The sequence below is a fragment of the Pseudonaja textilis genome, chromosome 6 (genome assembly GCF_049901715.1).
Source record: "Pseudonaja textilis isolate UNSWEBS1 chromosome 6, rPseTex1.2, whole genome shotgun sequence".
In the NCBI taxonomy this organism is placed as follows: Eukaryota; Metazoa; Chordata; class Lepidosauria; order Squamata; family Elapidae; genus Pseudonaja; species Pseudonaja textilis.
The window spans coordinates 37,375,988-37,396,952 of NC_141995.1; the positions used below are offsets into that span (position 1 = coordinate 37,375,988).

Consider the following 20,965-nt stretch of genomic DNA (forward strand, 5'->3'; position numbering starts at 1 on the left):
CATTTGAAAAAAGCCAAATAAAGAAACTTACATTTTAGCTAATAAGTTGTAATTTCTTAACAGCCAGAGCTATTCACTATAACATATATTCATATCTTATGTATGAAGCAGTTTTATTTGTTTGGAAGGACTTTAAGATGTTTTCAGTGGATTTGAGAAATGTTATATTATAATTAGATTTAGTCCATTAATTGAAGAGATTGAATTGAAAATTATGGGACTACCTCACCTAACCATTTTCAGTAACGGGGATGGGAGAGGGAGATTTCAGTTACTGAGTCTTACAGTTTTTTATACTTTATACTCTTATATTTTAATACTTTCTATGATCTAGAAAGAACACGGTAATATGTGTAAAAGTAGCATATTTGCAGCAACCTCCTTTGAAATGGAACAACTGGTTGAACTGGATCATTGTGCTTAGTGCTTTATATGTGGTAAAAATTGAAGTCAGGCTGATCATGTTTTCTTCCACTGTACAAAGCCAAGAAGGAAGACAAAACACACCTGCTAAGTAATGTGCAAAAAAAAATGAATTTAAAATCTACATGACTCATGTTGAGTTTGAAAGATGTATCCTAAATTTAAAGTATCTGTCTCATAAATAATTTTAGTAGTTTGAAAGACTGAAATATCCCATTCAATCTGAAACAATTGTTTTGAACTCAGAATAGGGCTTCTTGTTCCATTGTCATGTTACGTGTTTGTAGTTGAAAGTAGCTTTGTAACTATATTAATACATCCACATAAAGCATCCTTTAAGGGCTTGTGTCAGAAGTTTTCTTCTCACTTTTATAGGAAAATAAGCCAATTGGATATAATGTTCAGCAGCTGGTGGTCACCGATAAAGACTCCTCCCACAATGGCCCCCCATTTCTTTTCACAATTCTGAGTGGAAATGAGGATAATGCTTTTGAGATCAACCAACATGCAGTACTTACAACTGGTATTCGGCTACAGCGCAAAGTGAAGGATCATTATGTGCTTCAGATTAAGGTATGAAATGCTATATGTTTTTGAAATATGTTGAAATAGCTGGTCTATGAAAGGCTTAGTACATACTAATATGGTCAAATCATCAATTCAGTTTAGACTGACAACTTTTCCAAATCATTGTCACTACTATATCCTTACTGTTTTATTACAATACAATGTGATGGTCATTCCATTCTAATAAAATTAAGACACTGGGCTTGTTGACCAGAAGATTTACAGTTCAAGACCCAAACACCACCTGACTGGGTGAACTCCCAGTCCCGCCAACGTAGCAGTTCAAAAGCATAAAAATGCAGGTAATAAATAGATACCACTTCATTGGGAAGGTGTCCCATGCACCTCAGTATATAGTCATGCCAGCCACATAACTATGTGGGAGTGTCTTCAGACAACACTGGTTCTCTCGACTAGGAAATAGAGATGAGCTAGCACTCTAGTGCAGCAGAATACTATATTTGTCTTTCTTCCAGAACTCATCAGCCTAGCCAGGGTTACATCTGAATCATTGTGAAACTTTTTATGGAAGGTTTATTTCCAGAAACCTGTCAAATTACCCCTGTAGAGCAATAGAGTCCCCTTACAGGGGAGATGGGTGGCATAAAAAAGTAATCATTTAATCTAGACATATTAATGAATAAAATAATATTACAACATTATCAAGAATGTGTCTTTCATGGATCAGTGGAATTCGTACATAAATAGCACCATAACACCTCATTCCCTTTCAAGCCTGATTTTGGCATCATTCCTACATGATACCAAAATAAATGGTTTTTAATTCTGATGCAGTACAGAATGGCTTATTTAAGGAATTGTAAAAGAATGCTTTTGTAATTATATTAAGAAATTTCTGCAATAGTTTAGGATCTGAACAAAAACTGCTCTTAATTCTGAAAGAAGAAAAAACAATCCAACTGCCATCTGCTGTTTGTGATTGCTATTGCATCCTTGATTATTTTAGTGCCTTAGAGAACTTCTATTCTGAATTTATGATTCCAAAGTCTTTTTTATTATGTATAAATTTTTCGCATATTTAAAAAGCCTGCCTTTCATATAAAGGTTTATAATGAGTGTCTTATACCATTTTACCCCACTGATTTCAAATTAAATGAATTAAGCTATATTAAAAATAGTTTTGAGGAAGCAATTAAACTGTTTCAGTTGTATCAGAGAAGCTTTTATAAATAGATGTTGCTGAAACCTTGTAATAGGGAAAAGTGGCACTTTAATGTCAGGTCTTCTAGCCAACACAAAGTGAACTCTAATGATAGTGGAACCCATCTCAGATGCCTCACAGGCTCAAGAATGAGCAATGACTTCAGACTTAAATTAATGCAAAACAAAACTTTGTTTTGCAGAATCTAAAAAGCCACTTACAGAACTCAAAAATAGTATCCTGCATTATATACAGTGCTCAAAAAAATAAAGTGAACACAAAAATAAGACATCCTAGATCTGAATGAATGAAATATTCTTATTAAATACTTTGTTCATTACATAGTTGAATGTGCTGACAACAAAATCACACAAAAATTATCAATGGAAATCAAATTTAGCAACCCATGGAGGTCTGGATTTGGAGTTACACTCAAAATTAAAGTGATAAAAAACACTACAGGCTGATCCAACTTTGATGTAATGTCCTTAAACAAGTCAAAATGAGGCTCAGTAGTGTGTGTGGCCTCCACGTGCCTGTATGACCTCCCTACAATGCCTGGGCATGCTCCTGATAAGGTGGCAGATGGTTTCCTGAGGGATCTCCTCCCACACCAGGACTAAAGCATCCCCCAACTCCTGGACAGTCTGTGGTGCAACGTGGCATTGGTGGATGGAGCAAGACATGATGTCCCAGATATGCTCAATTGTATTCAGGTCTGGGGAACGGGAGGGCCAGCCCACAGCATCAATGCCTTCGCCTTGCAGGAACTGCTGACACACTCAAGCCACATGAGGTCTAGCACTGTCTTGCATTAGGAGGAACCCAGGGCCAACCGCACCAGCATATGGTCTCACAAGGGGTCTGAGGATCTCATCTCGGTACTTAATGGCAGTCAGGCTACCTCTGGCAAGCACATGGAGGGCTGTGTGGCCCTCTAAAGAAATTCCACCCCACACCATTACTGACCCACTACCAAACTGGTCATACTGGAGGATGTTGCAGGCAGCAGAATGTTCTCCACAGCGTTTCCAGACCCTGTCACATGTGCTCAGTGTGAACCTGCTTTCATCTGTGAAGAGCACAGGACGCCAGTTGCGAATTTGTCAATCTTGGTGTTCTCTGGCAAATGCCAAACGTCCTGTTGGGCTGTAAGCATAACCCCCACCTGTGGATGTCAGGCCCTCATACCACCCTCATGTCTTTTTCTGACTGTTTGAACAGCCACATGCACATTTGTGGCCTGCTGGAGGTCATTTTGCAGGGCTCTGGCAGTGCTCCTCCTGTCCCTCCTTGCACAAAAGCAGAGGTAGCGTTCCTGATGCTGGGTTGTTGCCCTCCTACGGCCTCCTCCACGTCTCCTGATGTACTGGCCTGTCTCCTGGTAGTGCCTCCATGCTCTGGACACTACACTGACAGACACAGCAAACCTTGCCACTGCTCGCACTGATATGCCATCCCGGATGAGCTTCACTACCTGAGCCACTTGTGTGGGTTGTAGACTCCATCTCATGCTACCACTAGAGTGAAAGCACCGCCAGCATTCAAAAGTGACCAAACCATTGGCCAGACAGCATAGGAACTGAGAAGTGGCCTGTGGTCACCACCTGCAGAACCACTCCTTTATTGGGGATGTCTTGCTAACTGCATATGCTTTCCACCTGTTGTCTATTCCATTTGCACAACAGCATGTGAAATTGATTGTCAATCAGTGTTGCTACCTAAGTGGACAGTTTTGATTTCACAGAAGTGTGATTGACTTGGAGTTACATTGTGTTCTTTAAGTGTTCCCTTTATTTTTTGAGCAGTGTGTTTAAAATAAGCTTGTCTTTTATGCAGTGTCAGCTTAGAAACTTGCTAATAATGAACTTAATTTGAAACAGTAGCTCTTTCATTCTTATAGTTGTTATTATTCTTTAAAAAATGTGGAATCAGAAGTATTCTATTTCCTCCAGAGAGCTACCAGCTAGTTATCATCTGTTCTTTTGAAATTTTGCCAGTAATGAAAGTTTCCTGTGTAATGGTTCTTCATCACAGCAGAGATACCGAAAGCAGATTGAACTGAATAAATGTAATATACTGTATATTTTCCATTCCTTGGTAACGCTTCTTTCAAGTTCAGTTTTATATAATCTTCATTAATCTTTTATGTTTTTAAAAATTACCTGTATCATGCATCTTACAGTGCTTTAAAAAGTGAGTTAGATTGAGTACAAATTCATTGTTTTTTCTAGGTGGCTGACAGTGGAAGGCCACAGTTGTCTTCTGTGACTAACATTGACATTAAAGTAATTGAGGAAAGTATCCACGCTCCTGCAATTCTGCCTTTAGAAATCTTCATCACAATCTCTGGAGAAGAATATGGTGGTGGTGTCATTGGAAAAGTGCATGCAACAGACCAGGATGTTTATGACACTCTAACATACAAACTGGATCCCCAAATGGAATCTCTGTTCAGTGTTTCTAGCACTGGGGGCAAATTGATTGCCCATACAAGGTTAGATGTAGGACATTACCCCCTAAATGTTACTGTTACAGATGGAAAGTTTACTACTGCAGCTGTCATTGCAGTACATATCAAACAGGTGACACAAGAATTGCTGAATCACAGCATAACTTTTCAGTTTGCCAACCTTGCCCCAGAAGAATTCATTGGTGACTATTGGCGCAATTTTCAAAGAGCTTTAAGGACTTCCTTGGGAGTTAGAAGAAATGATATTCAGATAATCAGCTTGCAACCTTCCGATCATCCATCAAATCTTGATGTACTCCTGTTTGTTGAAAAGGCTGCTAGTTCTCAGCATTCAACCAGAGCCTTGCTCCACAAAATAAATTCCTCTGTGCCTGATCTTGAAGAGATCTCAGGTGTCCAGATCCTTAAAGTTTTCCACAAACTTTGTTTGGGTTTGGATTGCCCTTGGAAATTTTGTGATGAAAAAGTGATGGTGGATGGGAAAATCATGTCAACTCACAGCACGGCTAGACTGAGTTTTGTCACACCGCATCACCATAGAAATGCAGTCTGCCTTTGTAAAGGTAAGGACTATTTCTATTATAAGGTACAAAATCTACTTTCTACGCTCTTAAGCACAAAAACAATAACTGAAGTACAGGGAATATCCTTTGCATAAAATACAAAAATTGACTCTGTCCTATTTAACATCCACAATAATAAGTGTAACCTTATATTGAGCAAAATGTAAAACAGTGAAGAGACTATGTTTTTGACCCCACTATCATAAATAGCTTTTCCCCCAAATCATGCTGACCGTAACTTCTAGGAAATGTTTGGAGGATCTGGACTGTTATAAGAAGTCTCTCAAACATTTAAGAGGTTCATTTTTCCTATCCTTATCTTGATGGCTTTCACAGCTAGCAATTCTATCCCTAAGGATATTCAGTGTGGGCCTTTAAGAAAACATACATTTGTGGTGTGACTGGAGAATTGCAACTCCTTGAAATTCTGCCTGCTGGCTCCATAGGATTTGAAAATGATAAACAGTGTATGGTTTACCTAGATAACATAATTTATGAGTTCTGTAGAGGGATAGAAAAAAAAAAGAGTACAATCTTGGGTGAGTAATTTTCCCAGCAGAATTTGATCTGATAGCAATTTACAACTGAATGATGGAATGATTGTTGGCTGGCTGGCTGTCATATTCTCCTACCTCCTGCTTTCTGACAGCTATCATTTTCATCACCTGTTGTGCCTGAGCAAAATTAGGATCAGAGGTTTAGCTGCTCCTGCTTGAAGAATTACTGACAGACGGAGAGGAGAGGCAGGAATAAAACTAAAGCCATGCTCTGTTATGTGTTCCTCAGATGGAAGATGTCCACTCATGATTGGTATTTGTGAGAGAAACCCATGCCCTGAAGGTACTGAATGCTTAGCTGACCTTCAGGAAGAGAAGTATACTTGTGTTTGTGATGGAAGCACTGCCACCCAGTGCCCTGGTAAGGTTTTATCACTTAATCCTCTTTGTCTAATTCAGATACAGTCTGCAGTTTTAAATCCTAGTTTATGTTTTTTCTTTTAAGTATCAGCTGGGCAAGCAGTGACTTTTACTGGAAACAGTTATGTGAAGTATCGCCTCATAGAAAATGAAAACAAAGAGGAAATGAAACTCACTATGAGGCTCAGAACGTATTCTACTCATGCAGTTGTCATGTATGCCCGAGGAACTGACTATAGTATTTTAGAGGTATGTAGGTCCAAATTCTAAAACATTTTAATTAACAAAAACCTTCTGAATTTCATTCTGTATCTACTTCAGATCTAAATTGCTGCAGACTTAGAATAATTTACTAGATTCCTATAATTTAATCATCAGGTGAATACCCTACATTAGCAAAGGAAATGCTTTAGATGGTTAGCTAAATATTTAATGCTTTTTAGAATATGTATTTTAATATTCCAAGTTAATAACCTTTTTGAACAAAAGTACTCACAGTAGTCTATAATACAGGTGTGAAGCATAGTGGAAAAATAAATGCAATAGATAAAGAGAAGGGGAAAACAAAGATTCAGAGTTACTGAGAATTGACTAGCAATTTTAAATGGCATTAATAATTCCATCTAGATTTTTAAGCTTATATCTGTAAATATTCAGACATCATTCTACTTAATTGCTCTCCTTTTAATATAGGAAGAAATACAGCATACCAATTAACTTGTAAAGTTTATAAATCATTAAAACATCATCTTGAAAAATGAGACATGAATTATAGCAGGGGTCGCCAACCTTTTGGACCTCAAGGACCACCAAACTCATAATTTTAAATCTCAGGGATCACTAACTGGTTCTGTGGTGATGAGGCCTACTTTGTGGGCATGGCTTGGTGGTCATGTGACTGGCTGAGCATGGCTTGTATGTAAATACTATAAATATTTATATAAATATTGATTTTTTTTACAAAAAAAGAGCAACTTTTACCCAAAATCAGGCAAAGCAGGTAGGCAGATTGAGTTGCTCACAGAATCACAGATTCATTCAGAGATCTATCTATCTGTCATCAGCTAGCTCAGTCTGTCACATAAAATTTGCTTGCAAGCAAACTCACAAAATTAACTCACAACACACCATGTATGTAAATATTGAATTTTTTTATTTTAAAAAAGCAACTTTTACCCAAAATCAGGCAGATTGAGTTGCTCACAGAATCACGGATTCATTCAGTGATCTATCTATCTGCCATCAGCTACCTGAGTCTGTCACATAAAATTTGCTTGCTGTGAGTCTGAACTGAATAATAGAAACTTCAGTCCTAGGGGAGATTCAGCTGTGCTTAAAAGCAGAGCCAAAGATCTAAAGACTAGCTAGAAAGCAAGAAATCCAACCATTTCCTGCTTCCTAGCTAATCTAAATCTCCCTGCACGGCAGAACAGCTGATGGTTGTAAAAAGGAAAAATAGCAATTTAGCAGGCAAGTTTGCCAGATAAGGAGTGAGTGGGCGGAAGGATTCCTGTGCACCATGTGGGTGGCGCAGCCTTGTGTTTCTGTGCAGCCTGGATTAATTGCTTTTGGGGGGGTGCTCGGGGGGTGAGATTTCTCTGCAGCCCGCCAAAATTTTCTTGCAACCGCTGAATTACAGTATTTCTTAGTTAACAATGGTAATTAGGACTGGAATTTCCAACACTAAGTGATGCAGTCATAAACCATGACATGATGTAACCATATTAGTTAGCTACAGCAATCTGGCAGTCCCCATTGCCATCCTTAAGTGAGGTTTATGAATCATGAAGACCTGCTTGCAACTTTCTTCCAGTTTCCAATAACCAAAATCAGTAGGGAAGCTGGCAGGAAGTTGCAGCTCCCAGGGGCTTTCAAACAGGCTAGCAGGGATTGCTATGTAAGGGGCTATGTAAGTGGCTGCTATGGGGGGGAGGGGGCATGATTTGATATGTGCAAGTACAATAATGCTTGGGATGACTACTATCAGGTGGTCAAGAGTCCAGTACAGTGGGAGCACAGTAAGGCTTAGGCTGACTGCTGTGAGGCAGGTAAGGGGGCATAAGGGTCTGGTATGGCACAAGGACAGTGAAGCTGGGAGTGATTTCTGTTAGAGGCGGGTGTACAAATATACAATGCGGAACAAGCACAACAAGGCTTGGGGTGCTTTGGATTGTGAAATGATACATGAGGTTAGCATGGCGTAAGCAGAGAGAATCTTGGGGTGGTTGCTACCGGGTGTGGGAGATTTACCAAAGCAACTTGTGACCTTCCTGGCTTGCCCCTGAGTTCACTTGTAGGAAGCCGATAGGGAAAGTTGCAAATGGCAAATATGTGACCATGCAACTATTTTAAATGCAAGCTAGTTGCCAAATTGCAGTCATGTTGCTGGGACAACTGAACTTTGAAGATCAGTCATAGTTGCAATCGTTCAGCACTGTTGAACTTTGAATGAGTGGCCATCAACCAAGAATGGGTGAATCTCAATGGTGTTAGATGAAGCTATGATTATATAATCTAACCATGGTTTGATGCCCTCTGAGAGGATGGGATATCAAGTGTAAAACTGAATTCAGAAATCTAAGAGTTGCTGTTTTTAAAGATTTCAGGGATTATGTCAGAGAAGGCTGTTCATATTCGACATTCTTGTAAGTAGAGCTAACAAGATCTCTTCATGGTTAATTGTTACCTTTCTTCTTTCTTTTAGATCCACCATGGGAAACTTCAGTACAAATTTGACTGTGGAAGCGGTCCTGGAATTGTGTCTGTGCAGAGCATTCAAATCAGTGACGGCCAGTGGCATTCAGTGTCTCTTGAGGTAGATGGAAACTACGCTAAACTGATTCTAGATAGGGTACACACTGCCTCTGGTATTGCCCCTGGTACTCTCAGGACACTGAATTTAGACAACCATGTATTTTTCGGTGGTCACATTCGGCAGCAGGGTATGAGACATGGAAGGAGCCCTCTGGTTAGCAATGGCTTCAGAGGCTGTATGGATTCCATTGTGCTCAATGGTCAAGAACTGCCCCTAAATAACAAACCTCGGAGTTATGCTCAAATGGAAGAATCTGTGGATGTAGCTCCTGGATGTTTACTGACAACTATAGAGGATTGTTCAAGCAGTCCATGCCAGAACGGGGGCATTTGTAATCCACTTCCCACTGGAGGTAAGGTTTGTTTGTTTGTTATTGGTATTTAGCATGGCTTTATTTTCTGTTATCATAAATGTAAATGCTGTACAAGATCTCTTTTATCTCACTGCAACTTTGTATTAGCTGTTTGGAATACTTCCCAAGTAGTAGTATAAAACCAGACCTTCCCTAGAACAGGTGAAGATATTAAAAAAATAACTTGCAATATCACAGGTGCCATTCAGTTCAATTAACATAAATGTTAAATGCCTTGTGGAACAACACTACTGGATCTAGTTTTCAAACTGCTAGTAAAGTAAAGCTTTCTGGACTCCATTGTATTTCAACATTTAAAAGTTTTGATACACTGTCAACCTTTTAAAAGGAATGAGATGTATTATGTTATTTTGATTGTAATACAGTAATCATTTCTGAAATAGCTATCATAATTACAGTTACTTATTCCATAGTAAGATATTAAGCTTTATTAATTGGTTCTTTACATCTTTTTAGGAGTGGTGTATATCTGTAATGCTTTTGTGCTAATTTAACTAGATTTGGGTTTCAGAAAGGCTCCACTGGTTGTCTATTCTGTGCAGAAAAGAATCATTTAGTTTTGTGAGCGCAGTGATGACATGCGTTCATTCTTGGCTTTCGTTGCAGGTTATTATTGTAAATGTGCAGCTGCATTTATGGGTATACACTGTGAAGTAAATATCAACCCGTGTGCTTCCAACCCCTGCCTTTATGGTGGCACTTGTATTTCCATCAATGATGGATTCAATTGCCAGTGCAGAGGGCTATATACAGGTCAGAGGTAAGAGATCTTTTTCTAACTGTTGAAATAAATTTCATCCCAGTATGTTTATCTTCACAGTATTACCTCTATAATATTTTCTGCTCGCATGTGTACTTTGAGAAAATGGTATGTGTGAGCATGCATCCATTTACTTTGTTTGAAGCAGAAAAAGGTTTGCATGTATGTTTGAAGAAGTGGGGTACAAATGAGGACAAGCTTGCATATATAAACATATGTCTTGTTCAGTCACTCTCATGGAGAGTCAAAACCTGCTATGGATTTTGTGGAATGCACATTTATTGGAAAAATCAATATTTGTCCTGCAAGAATTGTAAGAAGAAGAAGAAAAAACAATTGAAATCTATGATATATCTGTTTATGGTATGGGCAAATACATAGGCAGGATAAATATTAATAATCCTGGAATCATATTGTGACCCATGCTATTTACTATACAAAATAACTTTCCACTCCACCTGGCTGAATATGTTGACATTCATAGCTTATTGAGTTTGAATGATTGATTTAGGAAGTAATTGACTATTATTTTTTCCCTTAGGTGTCAGATTGGTCCATATTGCAAAGACAACCCCTGTAAAAACAGCGGCAAATGTATTGATAGCTTAGATGGACCTGTTTGTGAATGTGAGGCTGGTTTTCATGGGGAGAGGTGAGTACCTTTGAACAGTTAATGATTTTCATTGCTCCCATTTACATTGTATGTGGAATAAAAATTCTTACAAAGGGTGGTGTTAGTTATCTACCCATTTTAAAGCTTAGTTCTATCATAAGAGGCTGAAACATAAATTCAACTATGAAGATGGTCCTGGAATGGTCTCTGAATACAGAACATTCTGATTAAAGATAACTTGTATTACTATTTTCATTTGACACATGAGACAAAGACTTGACTAAATTTTAGTTTATCAGTGAATAGATATCTACTGGCTTTTCCTATGCAATCAGCAAACCATGGATAACCCAAGTATAATATTTTTGCTATGGTGTTGAGGCAGGCCTCTGCTTGATTTTGTTTAGAAAACATAACCTATAAAGTACAGATAAGGTTTGTACTTTTACAAGTACAGCACAAGCCAGCAAATTGCTTGAATTTAATAAAGCAAAAGTGTTTGTTGGGATAATAAATTTAAAAAAATAAAAGAAAATGAAGCTTGCTATATCATTTGAATTGACTGTGTTGTAAGATAGCTTAATACTATACTAATGTAAGATGAGCATGGTTTTAAAATTGGAAGAAGAAACATCAGTAAATATACTATGTTGATGACATAGGTATAACAGCAAAGGATCTGCAATTTCTAGTAATGAAAGCCAAAGTGAATATTGAAACAAATAAATAGAAAAAAGATAAAACTAATGATAACTGATACAACATCAGCCTTAGAATTAATAATTAAGTTATCAAAGTAATAGATAGCTTCTGCCTTTTGAGGTCAAGCAAGGTGGATAGCTCAGTTACAGTGGTAATAGGCAAAATTTCATGCAATCAAGACATAGAGTAGAACCTGGTAGAGCATTCATGAAAGCCTTAGAAAAGATGTTCAGGTACCATGAGTATGTACAACCCTACTAAGATCAGAAAATGCAAGCTATGAGATTTCCTGTGACACTATGGAAATGAAAGTTAAGAGATTGAAGGAACAGGATAGGAAGGATATTGAAGCTTTTGAGCTTTGGTGTTTAGAAGACTCCCAAGAATACAATGGACAGCCAAGAAAATAAACAGATCATTAAATAAATCAACACACAGTTTTCACTAGAGGTACTAATGATCAGGATCAAATTATCCTATTCAGACATATTATGTGAAGACCTAGCTCTCTGGAGAAAACTTTAATGCTGGAAAAGGTAGAAAGAAAGGTAAATGGTATGACCAGAAGTATAATTGGTCTCTGAAATTGCATTGCAGGATCCCCATGGTCCTGTTATAAAAATGCAGGCGTTTGGCAGTCTGCCTGCAATTATGACCATCAGGGTGCTTCAGCTCCTTCCACCTGCCTATTTTCCACTCTCTCAATATCTTCACCTTTTTGGATGCTTTGTACTTTACAACAAATTCCTGCTTCCCCCAGTTAACCTTGCTATTGTCATCTTCCTGCTTATGGCCTGAGATCCAGGTGCTGGACAAGGGGGCACCCCTGGGATATGTGTGGTGAGTGCAGCAGCAAAACCTCATCTGCCAAAGGGAGCTTGCCACAAGTATTGGCATTCAAACAAATATATAATTCTGCTTAACACTGGATTATAGCAAATGTGCACCCTTAAGACACCTGTTTGAAAAAATAGTAAATGATGAGAAACATAGGAAACAATGTGTCCTACCAAATTTTAGCATTAGTTTTAGAGTTTTCTTCATGATAATAATAGCTTTTAAAAAAGGGTTTTTAACTGTTGTTGAGTAGGTTAGGAACACCATCATCATGGCAACAAAGTGCTTAATTGTGCTCAGCTCTTTTACCATCAAATAGAGTTGTCCAACCCTGGCAACTTTAAAACTTGTGGACTTCAATTCCAAGAATGAATGGCTGGTGAATTGTGGGCGTTGAAGTCCACAAGTCTTAAAGTTGGACCTCCTCAGCATATAATTTCATCAGCAATGATTTTATCTGTAGAACAGCTAGTTGGAAAAATCCCCTTCTGCTGTAATCAGAACCAATTATTAAATAAAAGGCAGTGTTTCTTCTGATCATAGTGCTACCTTCCATTCCACCTAACCATGCATTAACTTCTTTCTTTTGTCAATGCAGTGCTGTAGACCTGAAATTATGTTCTACTTCTGACATACTCGGGTAGTCCAAGCAATAGTCCCCAGGTAGCAGAAAGCAAACTTATCTCCCCTTTGCTTGTTGGGATGATCACAAACCAATTAGGAAAGTGGATCAGAATGGAAAAGTAACTTGGATGCAATAAGATGACCAGGTTCTAGTTTGCTGTGATTGGCCTAGAAAAGTGAACTTATTTTTTGTTCCCTGCAGGATTTCAGATTACTTTACAGCCCACTACAATTACAGTATCTATAAACTCATGAGTGTGTAACCTGGATAATACATTGTTGGTATTCACACACATATCCCCAACATCTTTTAATGTTTTTGCAGGTGCCAAACTGATGTCGATGAATGCATTGAAAACCCATGCCAGAATGGTGCTTTGTGTGAGAATACATACGGTGCTTATAACTGTACCTGTAGTCAAGGATTTGGAGGAAAACATTGTGTTGAGGTCCATAACAGATATGTTTCAACTTCCTGGAACATTGGCTTAGCTGAAGTAATTGGAATAATCATTTTCATAGTGATAATCTTAGTATTAGTGGGGGTTTTCATTTTCTGTCGCCGAATGATCAGAAAAAAGAGGAAAAGCCAGCCACAATCAGAAGACAAACACCTAGGAACCACAACAGCTTTCTTGCAAAGACCATACTTTGATTCCAAACTGAATAAGAACATTTATTCTGACATTCCACCTCAGGTGCCTGTACGCCCCATTTCATATACTCCAAGCATTCCAAGTGACTCTAGAAACAACTTGGACAGAAATTCTTTTGAAGGTTCCACTATTCCAGAACATCCAGAGTTCACTACTTTTAACCCTGACTCTGTACATGGTCATAGAAAAACAGTGGCTGTTTGCAGTGTAGCTCCTAATTTGCCACCACCACCTCCATCCAATTCTCCATCAGACAGTGACTCAATACAGAAACCCAGCTGGGACTTTGACTATGACAGTAAGTGCTCCTTTTCTTTCTATTAATAATGGTTTGCTGATAGGATGTTGAGACATGTGTCTTGCAATAATATTATCAATCATAGACTAGGAATAAAATGACAGTGCAATTTAGAATATAAGCTAAACATCTAGTAACAAGTCACTTTTTACCACTTATGTAAACTGTTCCCTCTGATAGTTAATTAGAATGGTTGAATGCAAGAAAAATGTGATCATCCAAAAATAGAAAACTCTTTTCTGTATAGTCAGGAAGGCCCTGGAAACTCAAACAATAGATATGTATGTGCTTCTGAAAAAAACTAATGTAGCATTTCCTCCTTTTCATAAAGGATGCAGAATGATTTATACAAATTTATGAGATTCAAGAGTTTGAGATCATAGAAATAAGAAAATTTTCAATTAGAGAGGAAAGAAACATTCTACTTTCCTAGTTTCAGATATGTTAAAATAAGTGTTACTTTAGTATTGAAAACACCAAGAACTATAAAAAGTTGGAGTGAGGAGAAATGAAAAATATTGACTGTTCAAGCCACTTAATTGTTTTATAATATGCATCTTTTAACTAGGGACATAGGATTTAGGAGATGTATGCCATGAAATTAAAGGTCTTCTTTTCCCCAGTATTATGAGGTGTTTCAGATGGAAGGGAAAGAAAAATGGAGCCCTTTCTCTTTGTCTGGCACTTCTACATAACCATAGTTTAAGTTTGGCAATAGTCATTATCCCTAAGTACACAAACTGGGAAGAGGGCATAAGCAGTGGCCAGCAATGCTTATCTATATGCTGTTATCTGTGGACAATTACCCAATCACTGACTTCTCCAGCACAACTTGGAGTAGGAAGCATCCATTCGCTCCTCTGTGTTGTGTTCTTTGTGGAAATATATTGTTTATAGTAGCTAAAGTCTGCTTTCCTCCTTTTATTAATCTTAGGTGAGATCAACAGAAAGGCACACCTAAATAAAATTTGTACATATCTTTCATATTTCTTTTATATTTTATGATGTAGATTGGTTTCATTCTGATGAGTCTTATTTTGTGGGTTTTTCCCCGTTAGCTAAAGTTGTGGATCTCGACTCCTGCCTGCCAAAGAAGCCTCTGGAAGAAAAGGTGTCTCAGCCTTACAGTGCTCGGGAAAGTATGTCTGAGGTCCAGTCCCTCAGCTCATTCCAGTCAGAGTCATGTGATGACAATGGTAGGTACACAACAGATCATTATTGGTCATTACTACATCTTAGTTTTCTCCAGCTTGGGGCCCTCCAGACATGTAGAATTACAACTTTTCTTGTGGGATTTGTGCAATGCCATCAAGAGGGCACCAAGTTGAGGAAGCCTACCATCTCCTTAACTTTCATCACCAGATAATCTGTTTTACACTATCATAAACAATTTCATAATATTCAGTAGATATGTACATGTTCCACATAATGTTAGTTCAGTAAAGTTGTTAAATCAGTTACTATGTATTAGTTTGATAGGTAATTGATTATAGATACAACTAAATAATTCCTTTGCAAAATAATCCTTTGGAAGTATAAACATCAGCTGTTTGATGCTGATGTTAGGCTTTGAACGTCTAAAATTGGATTACAGCTTTATTTGTTTCCTTTTTTTCTCTCCCTTGCTGCTGCTGCTGCCTCAGCTCCCATATGGATCAGAGCAGTACTGAGCGAAAGCAGAGTATAAGGGATTTGCTTGTAAGTCTGATTACATAAGTAATGAAGGAAGTTGTCTGGTGGGGCTTTGTTATAAATGTCTTGCAGTCTGCTTTATGCCATGATAAGGACTAAATATCCCTTCAGTCTTTATCATGGCATAATGTGCTCTTCCTGCGTTAAAAATATTCCACTTAATAAAATCAGACTATAATCTTAACAGGAAAGTTGCCTGACCCATCCAATATGCTCAAAATGTTGTTTTTTTTTAAATTTGACTTAACCTTAAGTATTTCATCCTTTAAATTATCAAAAGCCTGCTATTTTTAAAGCATTTTTGTAAATTTTAAATAGTATATCAAAACACATTTTTGATAAAAATGTTACATCTTAAAACTTCCTTTTATTACTTTAAAAAAGTAAATTTTATTGATTTCTGGCTTTTTAATGGTGTATGTGTATGTGTGTGTTTCTTAGTAGATAATACTTTTTGTAAAATTGCAGAATTTTCAAAATGTGCTCCTGTTTTTTATCACTATAGAAATTATTCTTTCTTTCTGTAAATCTGAATGCTGTTTCCAAATAAGTTAATATAATACAGCATGATAAGAAAAGAAGAGCAATGACAAATATCATAATTGCAGACTGCAGCTGAAAGTATTATGTGGCTACAAACATGACGCAGCCTGTTCAGATAATAATTAAGAAGAAACAGAGAAATAGAGCCAGCAATTTGGCTGCTTATATCAAAGCGTCTCCCACCTTCCATAGTTTAACTTTCATGCTGTGATTTCTTTTCTTATGTCCTACTACTTCTAGTAACACTTTCTTTTTCAATATTGTCAACTTCATCTCATTTTGTATTCCACTTTACACCCAATTAAGGATGCTTGGAGCAGCTAACAAAATAAAATGCAAAAGCAAATTTAAAAGCACAATTCAGAAATGTAATTAAACCTCTCTGAAATACTGTTCCACTTTATGCTTCCTTGTTGCACCTCTATTTCCGCTAACTCTAATCCTAATTGTTTTCCAGCCGTTGCTTGTTTATTCTGAACTAGTTCCCATAAAATTCCTGCCTTAACCTATGAAAAGCAACTTCAATTTTATTCTGTGGGGAGAAAAACCCACAGACATTGCCTTGTCCCTGTACTTTTCAAAAGGTTTTGTAAAATATTCTTCCCCTCTCCTTTCTTTCTTTCTTTCTGTCCCTACCACTGTCTTTTTACCTGTCAGTTTTCCAGGTGTCACTCTAACCTTCACATAATACTTGCTAGGACACCTGTTTCTACATCTTGCCTGCACAAAAGATGGATTATACTGCATTGTATTTACTTCCCTAATAAATGGGTGCTTGCACACAGGTGGCAAGCCACAGGTGATACACATAGTCATAAAACAATCTGTTTGGGGTTAATTGCTCTGACTGACATTCCTCACACTTTTTAAAACTCACTTTCTTGTATCAGTAAATCTAAAGGTGTTTCCTGCAACTTGATAAGGACCTAATTCAGACATAATTCAAAACAAATAGAGCCCAGGTGCAATGTAGGAATTTCTTGATGATGCATATCCTTGTAAATTGATGCTTTTATCCAAAAAGATTAGTGCAATAGTGGAAGGCTTGAATCCACTTCTGTTTGCTGAAAAGTAACTTCCATGTGTACTATTTATAATTGCTGTATTGCATTTGTGTTTGACAATCTATACACAAGTATGAAAAGAAGAATGATTGAGTATAAATGATTGTTAAAATGTATGTGCATGTTTCTCTTTGCAATCCACTTTTAGTTTTGGTAACCTTTGTAAGCCATTCATGTGGCTAGGACTGATCATTCATATTTGCAGGTTGAAAATGTTTTCATTCCACTAGAGACTGTAACTCACTTCAGTATTTCTATATAATCAAAATGAAGCAATGCTAGTGCTAATCTGTGAGGCGGGCAAATGTATGTTTTGTATGGGTGTGCATAGAGAATTGTTTTGCATTGCATGTAATTTTTATAAAATATATAAGTATTACATCAGTTCATGTTGACATAATATTATGTGCTATTTGAAATGGTTGCTAATCATAGGTTTCTTTTTTAACTTACTCCTTCCATACTTTTTACAAGCTTCCCTAGTGACTGTAATACACCTTGTCAATGCTGTTGTTGACTCGGTGGGAAAAGAAGGTATATAGTTTTCATTTTTATTTATTGCCTGCGTAGAACATTGCATGCCTTGTATTTTAAGCAGAAAACATTGGAAGGGAACAATATTTGCTTTATTATTAGTAATGTGTAGATTTAACAATGTGTGCTGTATATACTCCTTGGTATATATTTTTAAAATAGACATCTTTATTTATTTATGTAGGAGATTAAATGTCTAATGTACCTCTGTGTTATTCTGACTTGATTTCCCAAAAGTTCACATCCACACAGAAGCTCTGTAATAATCAAATGGCACTAAATTCAAGAATATGAATGGTAACATTCCACAATCCTCAAGATGCATAAAATGAATGATAGAGGTGAACCAGCTATTTGTGAAGTTCATGCAATCGGGGTTGTTTTGAAGCCAGATACTTATTTAAATGCAGTAGATATTAACTAGATGGCTTTGAGCAGTTCCTTGTATTTCTGCCTCAGTTTACCCCATATGAACTTACATAAACATCTGAAAGTAAATGCACTCTTAAATTAAACATAATCATTTCAACCATGTTTTCTTAGAATTGCTTCCTCTATGAAAAGTAGAGAGGATCTTATCTGAGATTCTTACTTCGCGTTCTGTCTTAGGTTCAGTTTCCTTTTATCTGAGCATTGTCTTAGATAGTGTCTTTCTTTATTACTTGAGCTTATTCCCATGCATATTGAGCTTATGGCCATCACATCTAGTTCTTAGATGGCTGCTGAAATGGCCACTGAAACCCAGAGAGTTCTGACAGCCATTGTAGGAGAGTTTCTAAGAAAACTGAAACAATCTGATCTTGGGGGTTTTAGCAAGATGCTAAGATGCTCCTATCGTTGACCCTAACTTTATTTCTCTGATACAACCCCAGTATGCAAATTTTTTCAGTATTGGGAGGTTGAGATAGCGTTAGTGATGGTTGCAATTGTAGAGAAAATTGAAAGCTTCACTCTCCTGAAAAAAAGAGAGAGAGAAGAGGGATGAATGTGAATGGATGACCCATTCTAAAGGCCTTCTAAATACTGTATAACTATAAAGAGTTCCCTTTTTCTGTCTTCATGTTTAGATAGCAAATGGGCATGTTGACAACAGTGGAATTAATGCATAAAGCATAAGAATTAAAAGTTGGTCTAATAATGCATCTTTATCCACCATGGAAAATCTCCAGATAAATTAGGATTTTGACAGCGGGGAATGTCTAGTTGGGATGTTAATAACTTCTAAATACATCTGGAGGGAATGAGATTGGAAGAGTTTATTGTACTGATAAAAAGTACAAATTATGAAATAGCAAGACACTGATTTATATTTCAGCTCAAGTATTCAGCAATGAAGAATTCCTCCAAATAAATACATCTCTTTGCCCCCACTTCTAAAATAATATTGGTGAGAATGTTATTAAATGGATGCAATCAGTTTGAATAACAAATGGTAATATACATATTCATTTCAGTTCGTATACAATTTAATTCAGTTCTTTGTCAGAATTCTTTCCATTTTGCATACATTTATTCTTTACTTACATGAAAGGAATAATCCAAATGGAATAATCTCCAAATATTAACAGTTCTGCATATTGTTTCATCCTATACCAAAAAAAATTTTAATTTATTTTTATGCATACAAGTGTTCCCAATTTGGAGGAGGGGAGAGAGAATAGTTTGCAATGGAGGAGCTATTTAAAATTAGTGTGTTAGAACAACTATTATTTCAGGTCTTCTTATGTCTCTTGGCATTCAGGTTAGTGCAAGGTGACTATGCAAAAGGACTAAATTCTACATATCTATATTGGCTATTTGAATGAAGCAAACTCCTATAGTATTCTCCAAATGTATTATGCAATTCTCAGAATTCCAAGCAGATGGCAGGACAAGAGACAATGAAATCTACTCTAAACATAGCTGAAAGACATCATATTAGGGTAGAAAGATAATTGACCAATAAGACTATTATTGCAGCAATAACAATATGAAACTAATTGTGTTAATTCGATTTTCTATATATAGAAATACATATATTTGAATATCTTTATCAACAATTACTACAAGTGATATTTCTGAGATACCATTTTCTAAAAGTATTGCTTATGTGGTTCCATTCATGTGATAACTTAAAAATAGGAAGAAGAGGAGGAGTAATGGATTATTTTTCTTCCTGGAAGCTCCCGAAGTAAACTAGGGAAGGCAACTACACAAATTCTCTAAATGCTACAAAAAAAACCTGACCACAAACATGCCCTTCTTATAAATACCTCCATCTACAAATAAGATAGAATCAGTAGGTTGTGGAAAACTCATGTCTTACAATAATGTACATGTAAACACTTTTTTAAAGGGAAAAGCCTAAGGACTAAGTCAATATCTACCTGAATATGGTTAGAATAGATCATGTAGCCATAGTAAGCAGAGCCCTGGAAAAGTAAACAAGATGACATGGGTCCAGTCAGTTATACATATGCATTAGACTTAAAATGTTTTTATTTGTAAAAATAATCAGTAATCATATTAGTCATAGCGGTGGTGTAAGATCAATATGGACATTAAAATAAACCAAATAAGATCAAGCTTTACACTTTTAAAAATTTCCCTAGGTCTCAGATATTTATTATTATTGTCATTATTTAAGTATTGGACTTGTATCACATCTTTCTCTTTATTTGACCATTAAGTTAGCTTGCAACAGTCAAGGTACAAAATATAAGCTAAAACAAATTAAAATTCATGTAAAATCAGTAATTAAATCAGGTAAATTAAGCTTGACCTAAAAGCTTGACCAAAAATGCTTTTACCAATTTCCCAAGTTTTGGGACAGTGGGACCCAACTCTCCTGCCTAAGATATAAATTCCAAGCTTAAAAACCACATACAAAAAGGTATTTTCCTGCATGTCTGATAGTTGAGTGTCTTCATAATTAAGAAGAACATAAGGATATCCCTGGTGATTTGGAAGTTTGTCAGGTTCATAATAAGCACTTTTATTAGATCCAAGGAGGCACATAACTGATTTCGTGCACCTAAAAGTTGGTTAAGATAAAGAATTATCTTTTAAAACTGAGGTTACTTTCAGAAGCCCTTTTTGTAAGGCTATTTGATTAATGTCATCTAGCTACTAATCTAATGTTCCTTCATGGATTTCAGCCTTTACCTCCATAGTTCCATAACCATAATAGATAAAAATGAACATGGATTTATCATGACATCTTGTAGGATTTGGTGCCATTAAGAGTTTTGGAACTAATCAACTGTGTATTTTCCTCCTCTTTTTCACTTCTCTTCTAAAGAGTCTTTTGCTGTTCCTGACTTGGGCAATTCAAGAGGTGACTTCTGCATGTAGATATTCAGTGATACGC

The 20,965-nt window shown here is 36.7% G+C and overlaps 1 protein-coding gene across 6 annotated transcripts in view; it reads left to right on the plus strand.

Annotated features, from left to right (window-relative positions):
• FAT1 (FAT atypical cadherin 1) overlaps window positions 1-20,965 on the plus strand; it is a 119,396-nt gene that overhangs the window by 95,169 nt on the left and 3,262 nt on the right. For 3 of the 6 annotated variants that reach the window (XM_087936266.1, XM_087936267.1, XM_087936265.1), the window contains exons 18-28: window positions 799-996; window positions 4,387-5,188; window positions 5,975-6,106; window positions 6,191-6,354; window positions 8,810-9,272; window positions 9,900-10,053; window positions 10,595-10,705; window positions 13,155-13,783; window positions 14,842-14,979; window positions 17,557-17,616; window positions 20,897-20,932. In XM_087936266.1, coding sequence (XP_087792392.1) covers window positions 799-996; window positions 4,387-5,188; window positions 5,975-6,106; window positions 6,191-6,354; window positions 8,810-9,272; window positions 9,900-10,053; window positions 10,595-10,705; window positions 13,155-13,783; window positions 14,842-14,979; window positions 17,557-17,616; window positions 20,897-20,932 — 2,887 coding nt within the window. Of the gene's footprint in view, window positions 1-798; window positions 997-4,386; window positions 5,189-5,974; window positions 6,107-6,190; window positions 6,355-8,809; window positions 9,273-9,899; window positions 10,054-10,594; window positions 10,706-13,154; window positions 13,784-14,841; window positions 14,980-15,426; window positions 15,482-17,556; window positions 17,617-20,896; window positions 20,933-20,965 lie in introns of those variants that run through there. The other 3 variants (XR_015744137.1, XM_026697916.2, XM_087936268.1) reach the window with 3 other exon arrangements.